Source organism: Dermacentor variabilis, chromosome 4 (genome assembly GCF_050947875.1).
Source record: "Dermacentor variabilis isolate Ectoservices chromosome 4, ASM5094787v1, whole genome shotgun sequence".
Classification (NCBI taxonomy): Eukaryota; Metazoa; Arthropoda; class Arachnida; order Ixodida; family Ixodidae; genus Dermacentor; species Dermacentor variabilis.
In genome coordinates, this window is record NC_134571.1 from 169,910,375 (window position 1) to 169,925,860 (window position 15,486).

The 15,486-nt window shown below is 49.2% G+C and overlaps 1 protein-coding gene across 1 annotated transcript in view; it reads right to left on the reverse strand.

The window, feature by feature from the left end:
* Nucleotides 1–1,345: 1,345 nt before the first annotated feature.
* LOC142578416 (high-affinity choline transporter 1-like) overlaps nucleotides 1,346–15,486 on the reverse strand; it is a 40,285-nt gene continuing 26,144 nt past the window's right edge. Inside the window, exons 6-9 of the mRNA XM_075687804.1 lie at nucleotides 15,094–15,223; nucleotides 14,361–14,578; nucleotides 11,766–12,454; nucleotides 1,346–1,550 (exon numbers count right to left, since the gene is read on the reverse strand). Coding sequence (XP_075543919.1) covers nucleotides 1,346–1,550; nucleotides 11,766–12,454; nucleotides 14,361–14,578; nucleotides 15,094–15,223 — 1,242 coding nt within the window. The remainder of the gene's footprint in view (nucleotides 1,551–11,765; nucleotides 12,455–14,360; nucleotides 14,579–15,093; nucleotides 15,224–15,486) is intronic.

Consider the following 15,486-nt stretch of genomic DNA (forward strand, 5'->3'; position numbering starts at 1 on the left):
GAAGAAGAAACTTAATTAAAACGAATGGTCCGGCAGTTTCTGCTCTTGCGGCCTCAGGTGGCGCCAATGCTATGATGATTGGTTATTTAATCGGACACCGCAGTCGGACGCTGGCTTTCATGAAACCAAAGGCCATTTAAACTAACCTACGTATTTAATTCGCTCATTTGTGCAAGCTTGCAAATTAAATGGTTCGTGACAGTGCGCGCCTCACAGCGGTACGAGGCAGCGCGCGTGCGCAATACGGATTGAGGCAGATATGCGACAGTGTACACAACACGCTGCGTTCCCTGGCAATGTGTTGTCGGACGCAACTTGTGGCAGCAAGATGGCGTCGAAGAAGAACGAAGAGCCGTGTGAAAGGGAGAGAATAAATCTTTATTCCAGTGTAAAATGGCGTAAGCGATTCATAGCATCATTTAACTGATTCGCTAAAGAACATGTGTGTGATACGGAAAGGCGAATGTCTTCTATCGCAAGGATGTGGAAACCTGAAATGCAGCTGAATACGTGTTTCGTGAACATCTGAAGCCTGAGAACAATCAAATATTGGCAATTAGGTGAGACATTGGAATATCACCTGTCGCACAGCACTAGAATATTTAGATTATTATTGTTGTATATCACTGAAACATGAATTGATAACTTCTAAAACAAAGTAAGTGAGGGCACGTTATCACGCAACAAAGCTTAATTTCACACTCGTTTTGTTCCACTTACACCTCCTTAGTTCATGAGCCATTGCGCCTTTCTTTGCTACGGTTGCACCGTAAAATTGTGCAAATGAAAATTCTAGCAGCCGCGCCTCCTTCCGCGCATATCCGTCGTTCTCAGCCCATGTGCTAAAGTGTTCACACCCGATAACTGCGCCCCGAAAAGGTAAGCAGCGAATTTCTGTCCGTCCCGCCTCGTCAACCCAGAACCATTAGCATATTCTGCGTGTCCAGACAAAGAAGCATCACTGACGCTTGCAAACAGGAACACTACCGGCCAGCAGCGACAGCGCCTCGTTACCCCGCACAAACTAACTTTGTGGACATGCGGCCTCACCATGGGTCGTTTTCGTGTACGCATCGGTTGACTTCGGACACCTCTATGGAACCTGCTACGGCTGCGCATATCTTGCAGCTACTTGCGTGCATCCTCTTGGACCTTTACCTCTACAGCGCTGGAAGCGTACTACATTGCGTGGTTAAGAGTTATAGAGGACCGGCTGCGTGCATAAATACCCAAGTCGAACTAGTTCCCAAGAGACGAGCACATTTTATCTTTATCATTGCCACCGGCCGTGAGCCAGCCACGACCAACGTGGCGTTCGCTGCGAATGCGGCGGCACCAGGGCAGCTCAGTGGCGCCCCGCCTCGGTTGTGGTCTCGTGCGCGGCTGACGGTTGCGCCGGCTGCGGGGTGACGCTTTGCGCCGACTTGCTTGACTCGTGGCTGGAGCGGCGGTGCTTCTTGCGCTTGCGCTTGCTGGTCGACGTATCGCTCGCGTCCTTGCTGACGTCGGCCTTCGCTGGTGCACCGTGACTCTTGGACGTAATTTCAGCTCTGCAAGACACACCCATTGCGGAGACGCTCAATTGGCAAGGAGGGGAGACAAAAAGCAACGCGAGTCGAGGCAGCGAGCGCGCACAGCGGAATAGGCACACGAGGACTACTTAACCAGTCACTCAGGCAGTTGCACTTGATCTGCACATTTGTACGAATATTTCACGCCATCGACGGCTGTGGCCGCTGTCGCAGTATTTTGGTATCAGGAAATGGTACGGAGTCTTGTTTCAGGAAATCAAAGGCGCAAAGTAGACGCGGAGAAAGAGAGGTACTACTCGACGTCTTTGTTCACGTCTATTTTGACGGCTTTCATTGCAGGAAATATGACAGCTGCAGGGACTAGCTGAAACCAAGATTCTACGGAGTTTAGCTAGATTAAAGCTGTCACGAGAAAGAGGCCTCATCAAAAATGTCGTGCTCAGAGCAAGGGCACAACAAATGTTCGATAGTTTCTTCGATCTTCAAGCATCGCACGTTGGTTCCTGAGAGAAAATGGAGACTGTATGCAAGAGCATGAATAACTCCACAAGAATAGTTATCGATTACAAGAGAAACACGAAAGCTCAGGTACACACAAACTGAATACTCATGAAAGGATGGCGCAAACACACAGGGATGAGAAAGAAAAACACGAACGAGCGCCGCTCATTTTTTTCTTTCTTTCTCGTCAACGTGTGGTCGCGCCATTCTTTCTTGATTATGGAATATCAACACGCCCAGCATTCAGTACTCGGAAGGCAAATTGAAGCAAGTCGTACGTCAAAGAGAAACAAGCTATACTCAAGAGAGGCGCAAAGGAAAGTTGTGCAAAAGAACCAAACGAGATATTGGCGGAAATCTAAAGAAATGAAAACCGGCTCATACTTTTTCAACCGCTTCGTCAAATCCGGTGCAACTCCTCAATCACCCCAAACTTTTCTTTCCATACTTTGACGCACAACTGCCCCATAGGTGAGGTGCTCGCGAACAGGGTTTAAAAATGACACTAGAAGGAAAACACTAAATCAAGTTACGACCCGATAAGCTATTTCAAAACTCTATTTTAGTTATTTCGCGCAATATGTTGATCATTGATCATTCGGAGAGAAAATTAAGGTGGAAGTGCCGTTCCATTTTTTTTTGTTCGTGTCGATAACCCAGCGCCGATGTGTCAGTCTGACGTCATGGATATTAAAGTTAATTTTTTATATTTGGCCGTCGTGGCTCAGTAAAGGCTCCCAAAACTTGCCAATTGTAGTTTTTGCCTCATTTATAATACAATGCACTCCACTTTTGCCGATAAGAAATTGAGCCCGAGAAGGCGCCGTCGATCTGTGAAGTTACGGCGGGAGATTGCGCGGAGACTTCAAGAAGGCGTCGCCACCAGCCTTTCATCCTCGCGCTTTTTTCGGCTTACAGATCCTTTATTCGTGGTGAGGTTGGAGTAACTTTTCGGTTACGAAGTGTCTAAGGTTACGTCGGACCTTCGCGCTACCTTCACAGTACAGTCGTTAGAAAGATGCGAAGCTCCTTCTCACACAGGCTGACTTTCCCGTCATAAAATATGCTATCTGAAATCCTTCGCACACAAGCGAGAAAATCTACGACTCCTAGCACCTTTCCACAGCAATATGTGCTATTGTGCGGTGCAGGGTTAATAACGAGAAAAAGTCATCAAGAAGTGGCTCTAGGTGTTAAATATGGTAAAGCATAAAAAGCTAGAGCAATGCATGTAAACTGCATAATAACCGGTCTTTTAAAACGCCAAAATTACCAAAAGTAATGCGGCAAAGGCCCAACCAATCTTGAGTCTGTGGTTAATAAACAAAACTCGCAGTTTCGACCGAAAGGCGAAGTACTGATTCCGACAGAAAATTGGACAGCTATGCAAAGTAAGGTTGGTAGTTTTATAAGCTGCATAAACTGCTGTAAACATTCGCTTACTAATTGTGCACGTTGTGACACGTGCACAGGCAAATACGAACATATCTCTCTCGATGACCACAGACACTCGCTGTCCGAATGCTGGCGTGACGAATAGCGCGGCAGCAGCGGCGAGCGAATTCACCTTCGTACTTCATCTCTCTTCACTGTGAACTGCCACGCGAGAACACAGCGTACACAAGGCCATCGCCTATCTCGGATCCCCTAGCCTTCGAACCCACCGCATGCAGGCTGCCTCTAAGATAGGGCGCGGGCGACCACGCCCAGCCACCGCAGCGACGGTGTAGAAGAGGAGATGCGCGCTAACCTGCCACCGCCCCCCCCCCCCTTTCTAGCGCGCGCACATCTCCCAGCTCCTCCCCCCCCCCCCCCTGCACTCATGAGAAGACGGGGCGAACCCTCGCTGCTTCTTCCCTATAGCGCGCGCGAGAAGCCGCCGCCGCATCGAGCCACTAGCCTTCGCGGCTCACCTTCTCAAGCTTTCTCTCGCATCTACAGCAAAGCGTGTCGCCGCAATCTACCCGAAGTTGGACTTTATACGGATTACGGCGACGCCGTCGCCATCGCCGGCAATTTGCCTTGAGGGTCCTTATAATTGCTATAGCAGCACAATTCAAAAAAATGGTTCGGCAAGTTCCAGCGGTAGCGTCACTGACTCCCATGTAGTGAGCCGGGGTTCGAATTCCTGTGGCACCTACTTTGTTGTTTTGTAAATATTAAAAAATATCCCTTATTTTGCGGAGTTTCTCCAGCGTGGCGAAAATTATTTTGCCACTTACATCTCTTAATGGCAAATAACAGCGATCAGCACGCCCTCACTGCCGCACCGCCGCGTCACGCATATAAGTGCATTTACTGCTCCGTTTCTGCACTACGTTATGCTGGTGTTTTTAAATGTGCTCTGTAGCGCACGTAATAACGGCGTAAAATTACTCAATCGCGTGACCTGACGATGGGTGTGACTGTCTGGCAGTGAGTGGTGAGGACGCATTGCTTCCTGTCATCTTGTCTTGCAAGATGCATGGGGGGAAGAGGCTTTCGCCAGGTGAAGCAATACTGGAGTAAAGAAAACGAAAGAAAAAGAATATTTGTGAATGATATGCGACCAAGATACCCAGAGCAGTTTACCGCAAGGCTATAACAGAACAGCCAGCCGTGCGGGGGAAACAAAAAAAGAACCAGAAAGCTCGCCCCACTCGTCTTCGCGCATGGCGTTTCCCGGTAGAGATGTCATCGCATAAGCTGGAGTTGCCGCTTCGCGGCAACTCCAGCTTATGCTAGTGTTGTGTTAGTGTTGTGCTAGTGCTAGTGCTGTGTTGTGTTGCTACTGTGTTCTTCAACGTCTCCACCACGTGGCATTACACAGCGACGACAGAAACAGACGTCAGCATGCAGTATACGGCGTCGTGCTCAGGCCATAGGCAGGCCGCAGTGGTTCCTGCCCAAAGCGAGCTACGCACAGTTAGGACTCCTGAAGAGCAGCGCGAACAGGATGAACGACGAAAGGAACAACAACGTCAATGTGCACGACGGCTTCGCGCTCAGGCTCGGCAGCACCCAGTAATAGGCTCCGTCTAATTGGTCTATAGGATCAAGTGACACCACACAGCTTCGCTGGCCAACCACCTTCGCTACATGAATTGGAGCCCATTTTGTTTAAAACCGAATTATGTTACACCGTATTGAACCCAAACAGTCATTGCATGTTTCGGTATAAAAGCAAGCCCTCAGCCACGTTGACAATCAGTATCATCGAAGCGAGCTATTGAATCTATATTCTTCATCGCGATTGCGCAGAACCCCTTCTATAGAGCACAATCAGTAGATGAAACAGCATCAAAGTGTGTTGAAACTGACGCAGTCGAAATTTGAAACGTATGAGTAACTATGACGTCTCTTACGATTTGCTTGAAGCACACGTTTACATAATATTGCGTCGAAGAACACAGGCCGAATGGAATGCGTTTCTCTCTCTCTGCGAAAGCGCACATCTCCGTTCTGGAACCAGATGCGGCCCTTGTTGCCGCTACGACGAGCATGCTGATCAGCGCGGGCTGCATAGCAACGCGCACAGAATGAACGCTGACGCGAGGGACCTATTTATTTAACTGTCCAGCGTGATTATGGCCGACGTACCTTAACGTGAAGCCTGCAAAAAATAAAAAAACACAAACGAAAACTACGTCGGACGTACTTCTGTAAAAACAGTGCCGGGCCCGTCTAACGTACCTGTTAAAGAAGCTGAAGAGAGACGTCGGACGTGCCTTTCAGCACAGCTTTTCCGTTATTGTGGGAGGGCATAATTTACCTTGTTTTGTTTTTAATGTTCCTTAAACACAATATACCTGCGAAAGGGTATTTCTTCCCTTCTCAGTTGCTCTCTCCTGACACCACACTCTTGACCGGATATCAAATCTCGGTATCGCCATTGGCCAGGTATATCGCTTCCTGCCTTCTGCATCACCATTGCGTGATACTATAACGTTAGATGCGGGCCCGGAAGGCACACGCGCATCTTTGTCAGCATAACGCCGGAAGAAAAGTAAGCTAGGGTGCCTCGATGCCAGCGCCACCGTTCAGGGTGGTGCCATTCTTTGACCACCCCCACGCCGCCTTTTTCTCGCTGCGACGTCATATTGAATCACGGCGGGCGGTCAGAGTGGTCGCAGTTGATCGGTGCTAACAGCGGAGCTTGCTTTATTCGAGGCACTCGCTGGTGGTTCAACTTGTTTAACAGTGTTCGACTGTATGACTGACAAGCTTGTCAAGTCCACTGAGCCATCATGACGGGCTGTTGCGTGCCAATGTGCTCCGGGTCAACACGTAAAGGCCTGCGTTGTTTTCGCTTCCCCCGGGACTCGGAGCGAAGAAAGAAATGGGAAGCTCAAGTAAAGCGGGATCGGTGGAACGCAACTGACAGCTCATATATCTGCGAGGTGAGTTGCAAAACAGTGAAGTCTTATTGATCCGTATTTTGCAATTAAAGCAAACTCGTGTGCGCCGCTGTTGCGTAGGCAGCGTATAGGTACGCGCATACGTAAGGGCGCGAGCGTGTTTTTCGTTTTGAACTTAGCTTTTCTACGCGAGTAGTGCCCTGATTATAGAGTCGGACGAGGGTGATTTTGATTCGCGGAATATTTAACGCTAGCAAAAAATCGTAACGTCGCACACCTGTTTTATATTTTCACAGAAAGCACTGGCGTCTCCTTTGCAAAGTTCGCGTCGCTATTGTTTAGACACCAGAGTTACTTTTACGTTAAGCGAAAATAGACGAACCAAAAGTTAAGTGCTCGTTATTTGCTACTGAAGGCACACACTGCTTCATCTGGAGAGTGCGGCTGTTGTTCTGGTGCCACTCGAAGCCCTGCGGTTTTCTTTGAGATCTCAATAGATAATTGCGGCTCTCATGTCAAAGTGCATACAAGATTTTTTTTTATTGGTATATGATTGCATCTGTGCTATTCGAAAGCGACGTAGCCGATGTTATGATCGCGGGCATATTTGCACTACGCTGTTCGTAAGCAGACCTTATCGCTGCATGTTCGTTCCCGATCGTGGTTGCTATTCCGTGACGGAGCTAAATACTTAAGCAGGATGTACTCATGTAAACGTGCAGCTAACGCACATTATGGGTCAAATTTTTCCTGAGCTTTCTGGCTCGGCGTCCGTCGTAGCCTGCGCGTTGTTTGGAAACGTGCGAGGTTCGGCAATACAGCAACATTTTTTATGAACATTTTCTGTTAAGCACCTTAAATAACTGGTTATTTTTTACAAGTATTTTTGCATCAGCCCAAACAAACGTGAATAATAACATTTGGTGTTTTATTTATTTTTTTAGCTCCACTTTGAAGAGGACCAGTTTGAGAAAAATCGGCAGGATGGACGCCGCCTGTTAAAGTCTACAGCTCTGCCCACGCTGTTCGACTTTAGACGTGAGTAATAATTGTAGTGGAGCGTATTATTTCCGCGATTTGCAGTTATGTCAATAAGCATTGAGACATGTCTTTTATTTTTCAACCTAAACGAAGGAAACACCCTATGAGACAGACTGCCGAATGTGGACCTGCTGGCGAGGAAGGCACCAAGTCCTCCTCAACACTTGCTACAGACGCTGACCAAGAAGACTCCGCAGAACTGAGTCGAGATAGTACCTCTTCTTTCGAAGAAAATGCAGTCGAGCATGAGAGCAATGAAGATATTTCCTCGCTCTCTGTATGTGAGCTACGAAAGGCTCTGCAAGATGCGAAAAAGAAAAACACTGATTTGCAAGAAAACTTGTCGACATCAAAAAAGAAGTTAAAGACTGCTGCCAGGAAAACAAAGCGGTTAGAATAAGACCTCTCAACGCTCACCAAAAATCTGGATTTCTTGAGCGAGGACCAGAAGGCTGCTTTGAAGAGAAATAGCCGGAAAGGTAGTGCATAGAGTGCAGAAACCATAAAGAAAGCGCTACAACTCAAATTTGCTTGTGGCTCTGCAGGCTATGACTTACTTTTAGAACAGGGCAATCCTCTTCCCTCACGAAGAACACTTTGTAGACGACTGCAGCACCTGTCCATTAAGCCCGGTGTTTTGTTTGATATAGTAAATATGATGAAAGTGAAAGTGGCCGCAATGTCAAACATTGAAAAAGACTGCGTCATATTTCTCGATGAAATGGAGATTCGCAAGGGTGTCGAGCTAGACCGCAGTGGTGACGGCTTCCTTGGCAAGGTGACACTCCCTGAAACCGACCGAGCAGCAAACCATGTACTCGTCTGTATGGTTGGGGGCCTAAATACCCGCTGGAAGCAGGTGATTGCTTATCACTACACAGGTGCTTTTGTCAATGGAGAGAAGCTGAGAGACTTTGTCGTCCATTTAATCAACCTTTCTGCAGACATTTCTTTGCGTGTGCTGTGCGTGACATGCGACATGGGGAGCTCCAACCGTGCTATGTGGCGGTTGTGGCGGTCAAGCTCCCGCTACTCTGTCACTAGATGCACTGTTCCCCACCCATGTGACAATTCTATGTCATTGTTTTTTATGCCGGATCCTTCACATGTACTAAAAAATATTAGAGGGCACCTCGTGCGAAAAGATCCCATGAAACTTAGTGAAGAAATAGTGGCAAAGTACAATTTACGCAGCAGTGACGTGTCGATTGAGTACATAGAAGCAGTCCTAAAGATGGACTCAGAACAACTGAAGGTGACACCTAACCTGAGTACCGTGCACATTTCCAACGGCCACTTCACAAAGATGAAGGTAAGGGTAGCTGTTCAGTTATTCCGGGAAGCACCTGCAGCTATAAGGTACTTTGTAGAGCGTATGAAGCTGCCGCCCGATGCTGAAACAACAGCCTGGTTTTGTGAAGTAATCTTCAAGTGGTACACAATCATGACTGCACGGCACCCTGTTGTTGCTGTATGAAAGCAAATATGAAGAGGCTATTGCAATGCTGAAACTCGCTGTTGAAGTCATTGAGAGCTTAGGCATTGGCATCAAAAAGGTCTGGAGGCCATGCCAGGCAGGGGTGCTAATGTCCACTGCTGTAGTGCTTCAACTGCATAAATTTCTGCTAAAGAAATGTGGCTATGCATTCTTCTTGACAGGACGATTGGCCCAAGATTGCCTGGAGAACTTGTTTTCGGTCATCAGGATGATTTCTCCTGTGCCCAGTGCATATGATGTCAAAAATGCGCTCAGAATTGTGTCAGTTAGCCAGTTCCTCAAGGTACCTAAGAACTCTGGTTATGAAGCTGACGACAGCAACTACTTAGTGGATTTCTTTTCTGCAGAGATTCAAGAAGTGCAGAAAGAATTTCAAGAACCCTCGTACGATGATGAATGCACAGAGGGCGAGCCATTGTCTCTTGTAGAAAATGACATCATTGCTCTCTTGGCAGGGTATTTGGTGAAGTCTTTTTGTATCTACTAACAAACCATGCTCCATCTGTACTGAGACCCTGATTGCTGATGACGCGTCCGATAAGCATGCTCTTGTGCAGCTCAAGGAGTACAATCAAGGTTCTAGAAATTTGGTGTATGTAAGCCATACGGTACTGCGCTTTGTTTCTTCCTGTGAATGTGTAAGAAATTTTCACAGGAAAATGATGTTCGTCATGTGGATCACCCAATCAATACATTGACGAGCCTTATTGAGCGATCAGTTTCTCTGCCACCTAGTGAATGCGCTGACCACCCAAGCGTTATGAGAAAACTGATGTGCCGTTTTGTTGTCAGGCGACTGCGTATCTACCTCCGATGGCTGAACGAGCCTGATGATTCAGACGACGGTTATGGCAGCAAGACTGTGGCTGGCGTGAACTCGTCGTAGAGTACCTTGCTTTAAATCTTACACCACTCCGTAAATAGCTGCTTTTTTACCACTGACTTGCTGGCTTATTTTGTAGTTTGCATCTTTCTTCATGCTTTGTTTTCATGTTTGTTGCAAAGGTAACACCACAGTGCACGTAGCAACTTTTTGCCCCTATGTCTTGCTCGCTTATGTGGAGATTTGCATCTTTTTCCATGCTTTGTTTTTATGCTTTCCTTTTAAGGTTAAACCCCCCTGTACATATCCCACTTATCTGTCCCTCTGTCTGGCTTACTTGGCTCTTGGCTGTCTCTTGGCTGTCGAACTCACCGATCAGCTGGGCAGCCCTTTTGGTTACAAAGCCATTGGTAAAGTGCCTAATAGCCATCTTAGAGTCACTGTAAATCTTCGTCCACTTATTATTCCTTAAAGCCAATGCTATCGCTACTTGTTCTGCGACTGTCGTGTCTTTAGTCATGATTGTTATACCATCCCGAGTGAGACCATCTGCATCTACTATTACTGCCGTAAAGGCTTTCTTTCCTCTGACCCATGCAGCATCTACAAAGGCCGCATGTTCTATGTCGTGTTCAATCTCTTGCAGGAGAGCTTTGGCCCTTGCCTTTCGTCTTTCCAGGTTATGCACCGGGTTCATATTTCTGGGAAAAGGAGTCTACGAATCCGGATAATATTGAAATCGGGAGTTTTTACCTTCAGTTATTGCGAATAATGTCCCTGTGCATATGCAAGACTTGCGCCTCTCTTTCCGACGCAGCTCTGAAGAGCAGCGGTTTATTTCGGACATTATGCCCAAGATAAACCGAAGTACGCCATCAACAACGCGGAGAATTGAGCTGCAACGGTGTCCCTGTAGATATCAGCCGTACAAGGCAACGAGGCGAATAGAGTCCTTGTAAACGTGAGCCATATACAAGAACAATATGACCACTATTCCAGAGCGCTGGGTTGCGGAGGGACGCCTAGACTGATCGAGATGTTTTCGAACCGTCCGGATATCTGCGCGCGCATCAAGGTTGATCGTAGTCGATCGTTTGTGTGTCCATACGTCCCGTCAGTGAGCGCACACTTTGATCTTGGGAGACGAAACCCACTACAGTGCACTCAGCGTTAATGGTTCATGTATGCGCAAAAAAAAAAATCACCGATGATAACGATACTCGCTTCATTTTGCGATATATTGGCTGGCGCAGGCAATCAGTCTCGTGTGGCACGTTTTAAACGGTGAGAAGTTTGGCGCCACTGCCTCACTAACCCCGAGATCCCGAGAGCCAGCTCGTGGGGACAGCGCGTGGGAGGGATTCCAAGCAGCCGCCGCTGACAGACGTTCGCTCATGCCATGCTTTGTTTCCCTACAGACGGCGCGTGCTACTCTGGCGCCATATCGCATATAGCCATCGTCGCCGCACAGGCCGTCTTGCGCGACACTACGCTTTTATGCTCACGGTTTCGTTCCACCAAGGACAACAGTGGCTCTTCGTCGCTGGGAAGGCGTGCCTTCAGTGTCAGCGGCGACAACTTCCAAGGAAGCGTGACACCAAGCCTCACTCGCAGCCGCTCGGCATCGTCCCTTGCAGGAGCAGTGGTCCTCATGCCACATACCGCAGACTGACCTCAGCATATGACGCCTCGGACGAGTTTAGCCGTCCCCACCCCACGGCACCCTGCCCCCTCCGAAGCGCAGATGAGGTTGCCCACGCGGCTGAGGCTGCCCGGGCCGTCGGCAACTTAGCGCATGCACAGGCCGTATCCCTCCTGTCCTCCTCCGCTTTGCGCCTCAGTCATGGTTCCGCGGCACACTCCTCCTGCGCTATCGCATTTCGTGCATCTCCCACTACACTCCGCGTTCGCTTTCATTATTCGCGGAGCTCGTTCGTTCGGTCACGCCGACGCTCGCCGCAGGAACAGGCGTCTACTAAGAGCTGCGCTCTAAAATAAAGGAAAAAAACAAGACTCTTCGCCGGCTCACTTACGAGTGCTGCGATATGCGGCTGGGAATCTTCTCGACTGGCGACAGCTTGTATTCCGAGGTGCTGTGAGGCGTGATCCCCGCGGCGCCATGAGGCGTAGTCGACGCTGACACACTACCGCCCGGAATCGCAGACGTCTCCGCCGTGGCCGGCGTGAGCGCAGGTTCGGGCGCAGCGGGCGGTGGGCCCACAGCGGAAGGCGCCTTCAATTCCGCGCCCTCAACCAAGGGCGGCTTGTCGAGCACCTTGGCGTCTGGCTGAAAGCAGCCGAACACGTCCCAGTCGAGGGGCGCGCGTCCACCAGCGAAGAGCCACGAGGTGATGCCGGACACCGCCACCAGGGTGAGGAAGCTGATGACCATGGAGAAGGTGCGGAACGGGAAGCGCTGCACGCCCTCCTCGTAGTCGTAAAATGGGTACTTGATGAAGGGTGGTATCTTGAGAATGGACTCGCCGCCGCCCGCGCGCAGGAAGCAGCCGACCACGTAGGCGGCGAAGGAGCCGTACGTGTTGACGTGCTCCTTGAGGTAGACCACGCACACGAGCTGCGGGAAGAGGATCACGTAGACCAGGTCCGAGGAGAGGTACCACAGGCCGTAGATGGAGTCGGCCGTGAGCGCCATGAAGGTGGCCAGCGCGCCCACCAGCACAATGGACACGCGCATCACGCCGATCACCTCCTTCTCCGTGGCCTGCGAAGTACGGAATGCCAATTGAACGGACACTGTAACGACAAGAATTGCATCACGCTGGAAGGGAATATTGAGATTCCAAAGAACACGTATACTTATACTGCAGAATAAATCGAAAAAGAAGGAAAAACATAGCGCTCCCTTAGTCATATAACCTGTTGCTTCCCATCATGGGACAACACGTACGTTACTCACTTATCCTCAGTTCAACACGTTCAGAATCAAGCAATACCTATAATTTTTAGCGGTTTTATGTCTCAGACTCCTTCGTTACATTTTACGCATAACATTTTAACAATGCAGAATCTGTAAAGATATAGTGGAATTTTTATGTTTAAGTACGTGTCCGGAAAGCTTTCATTTCCTTTGCTACATCCTAGTTAATTTCGTCATGTTCCATCGACGCTTCTTGTTACGTAAAATAACCAGTTATTACTTACGCCCACGACTAATTACGGCGAGCTCACAGCACGTATTTGACTTGTTCCAATGTGTAATTCATTGCCGGATGCTATAAAAGAGGGTTCTGTTTATTCGTTTAAAAGGAATTTGCGTTTACATGGGCTAAATAGACTGTTAACTTTTCATTATTCTATTTATTTGCAACGTTCTTATGTATGTTTGGGCTTGTAGAATGAATATAGTATTTTTCATAATGCTGATTGTTCGTAACGTTGTATATACAGAAAGCTGCTCTACAGTGCATGATGTTACAGCTGCTCTACACTGCATGAGCGCATGATGTTCTTAATAGCATGATGCTGTTCATTGTATAGTTATTTTAGAGGGCAGCGCTTAGGCGCCCATTCCTGCGGCGAGCGTCCGCATTGTCCCTCGGCGCAACCGAGTGAAAGGGACAGAGAAAAATGAAAGCGAACGCTGAGCGCAGCGTGAGAAGAAAAGCGCAGTGCCGCGTAAGGCTTTCGACGACCGCTACACGATGGCGCCAGAGGAGTGGGCCCTCGTCTGTTCACCGATGGCATGCGGTGATCGCGTCGCACGATACTATATATGGAAACAACGCGTTGCATGAGCGGAGGCATGTCTGCCACGGCTGTTGTGAACTGCGCCCACGCGTCACCCACACGCTGCCTCTCGGAATCTCCCGAGTAGCGACGCAGTTGCGTGACGCTTCACTCCATTTTCAACGTGCCGCACGAGACAGATTGTCCGCGCCAGCCAATATATCGCAAAATGAAAATGCATATAGAGCTGCTTTTGTATTTCGCATTAAGGAGTATAGGTGAATCATGGATGGGATGAATTTTTATCTTTGACGTAAGCATTACCAAGGGGTCTCGCACATTACATCTTTTGACTATGAGACCTCTTTCTGTATTTATGTCTTCTTTGAAACAAGTATTTTGAAATTACGAAATTAATAAATAAAACAATACTAGTATTCTCGGTTATCCTCACGCAAACACGGTGGCACCACGACTGAGTCGCTGCTTCACGTCAGACGTCGCGGTCTCCTCGCTGATAGGGCTTCTTTATCCGGAAATATCGGCCAAGGTCAATCCTTTATCTTATAATAAGGAGCGATAACCCCTTTGGAAAGAATTCTCTCATTTCAAACGGTACGTACCGATTCCTGTAAGAAGTAAGTATAGTCTCCGCCTCTACGTATCATAATCCGCTGCGTCAGTATTACGTGATTATTGTGCCAATGCCCATTCATCTGAAATGCACGTTCTCTGCTCCAACTTTTTCAGATTGAGCGAACCGTAGTGGCAGCTGCCCGTGTGTGCACACTGTGCCTTCTGTGATGATTACCCACCGCAGGAAATCCACAGTGCCCTGTGACGTTCTGCACTACTGGCTACAGAACGAAGCTCCACGCTAGCGCACCCCTGCTAGCCAAGTAGAAAAAAAAAAGAACAAAGGGACCGGGCGGAGCACGCACGTTCTGCCTGATGCCGAGTTTGTAGATATTCCAGGCGAACATGGAGGCCGCGCTGAGAATGGACGAGTCCGAAGACGACATCACCGCCGCGGAGACGGCGCCCAGCCCCATGGCGGAGACGAAGCCGGGCGTCAGGTACTGCAGGACCAGCGGCAACGTCAGCGACGTCGCCTCGCCCGTCAGTGGAACGGCCTTCGTGTAGCCCGCTTTCGTAAAGTCTGCACGCAAGGGCACAGAAAAGAGTTGGCGGTGCGAATACGCGTAGGTGAAAGCGAGCCATGCATGGGGCAAGAAACGATCAGGAACGGAAAATACCGTTCTCTGCGCCCTATGCATAACGTCTCGAATTCCATCTGAGCATGGCAGGTTCATGTAACGTCGCAAAGGACGAAGTTGAAACGGCCGCCGCGATAACCCCGCACAATGGGGCCTGCTATTTCTCCCACGCGCGGTACGTGCCGTTCGTTGTGATCGTCACGCGTTTCCTGTCACGTAGGCCACCGAGCGACATATCCTTTCAGGCTATGTCCATCGGTTAAGAATGCCCTCTCCATGCAAGCTTTCCTTGACAGCTGAAGCGTATTTGATACTGCACCGGGCGGGCTGGTTGATGAGACCCAATTCTGTAGTGCAGTGCACTTGGGGTCTTTTCTGCTCCGTGATTCTGGCAATTACAAGTCGCTGGCACTGGCCGCGCACTCTGCTTTCCCCTGCGTAGCACTGCAGCACTCACTGGCTGCCTTGGCGACGGCGCCGATGACGACGGGTGGGATGGCCATGAACAGGCAGCCGAACGCCGCCATGTACGACAGCAGCTCGGCGCCCTCGGCCGTGCGGCTCGAGAGAACCCGCTGGAAGTAGACCTGCGCGCGCAGCGCGTTGAGTGTGTTACAGAGCGACAGGTAGTAAGGAGAGAGGCGGCGGGCCGCTTTTAGCAGGGAAACTTGGGTTAGTCGGTGAATTGTCACGTTGCACAAGCAGCGCTAGAGCAGGCGAGGACTTCACTCGACCGTTCCTTAGACATGCAGGACATTGCCAGATATAACAGGTTTTTGTACCTGTCCACGTCTCTAGCACAGCTTCTATGTGTCACTGAGTCCCCTTCTATTACCGCAGTATTTTTCGA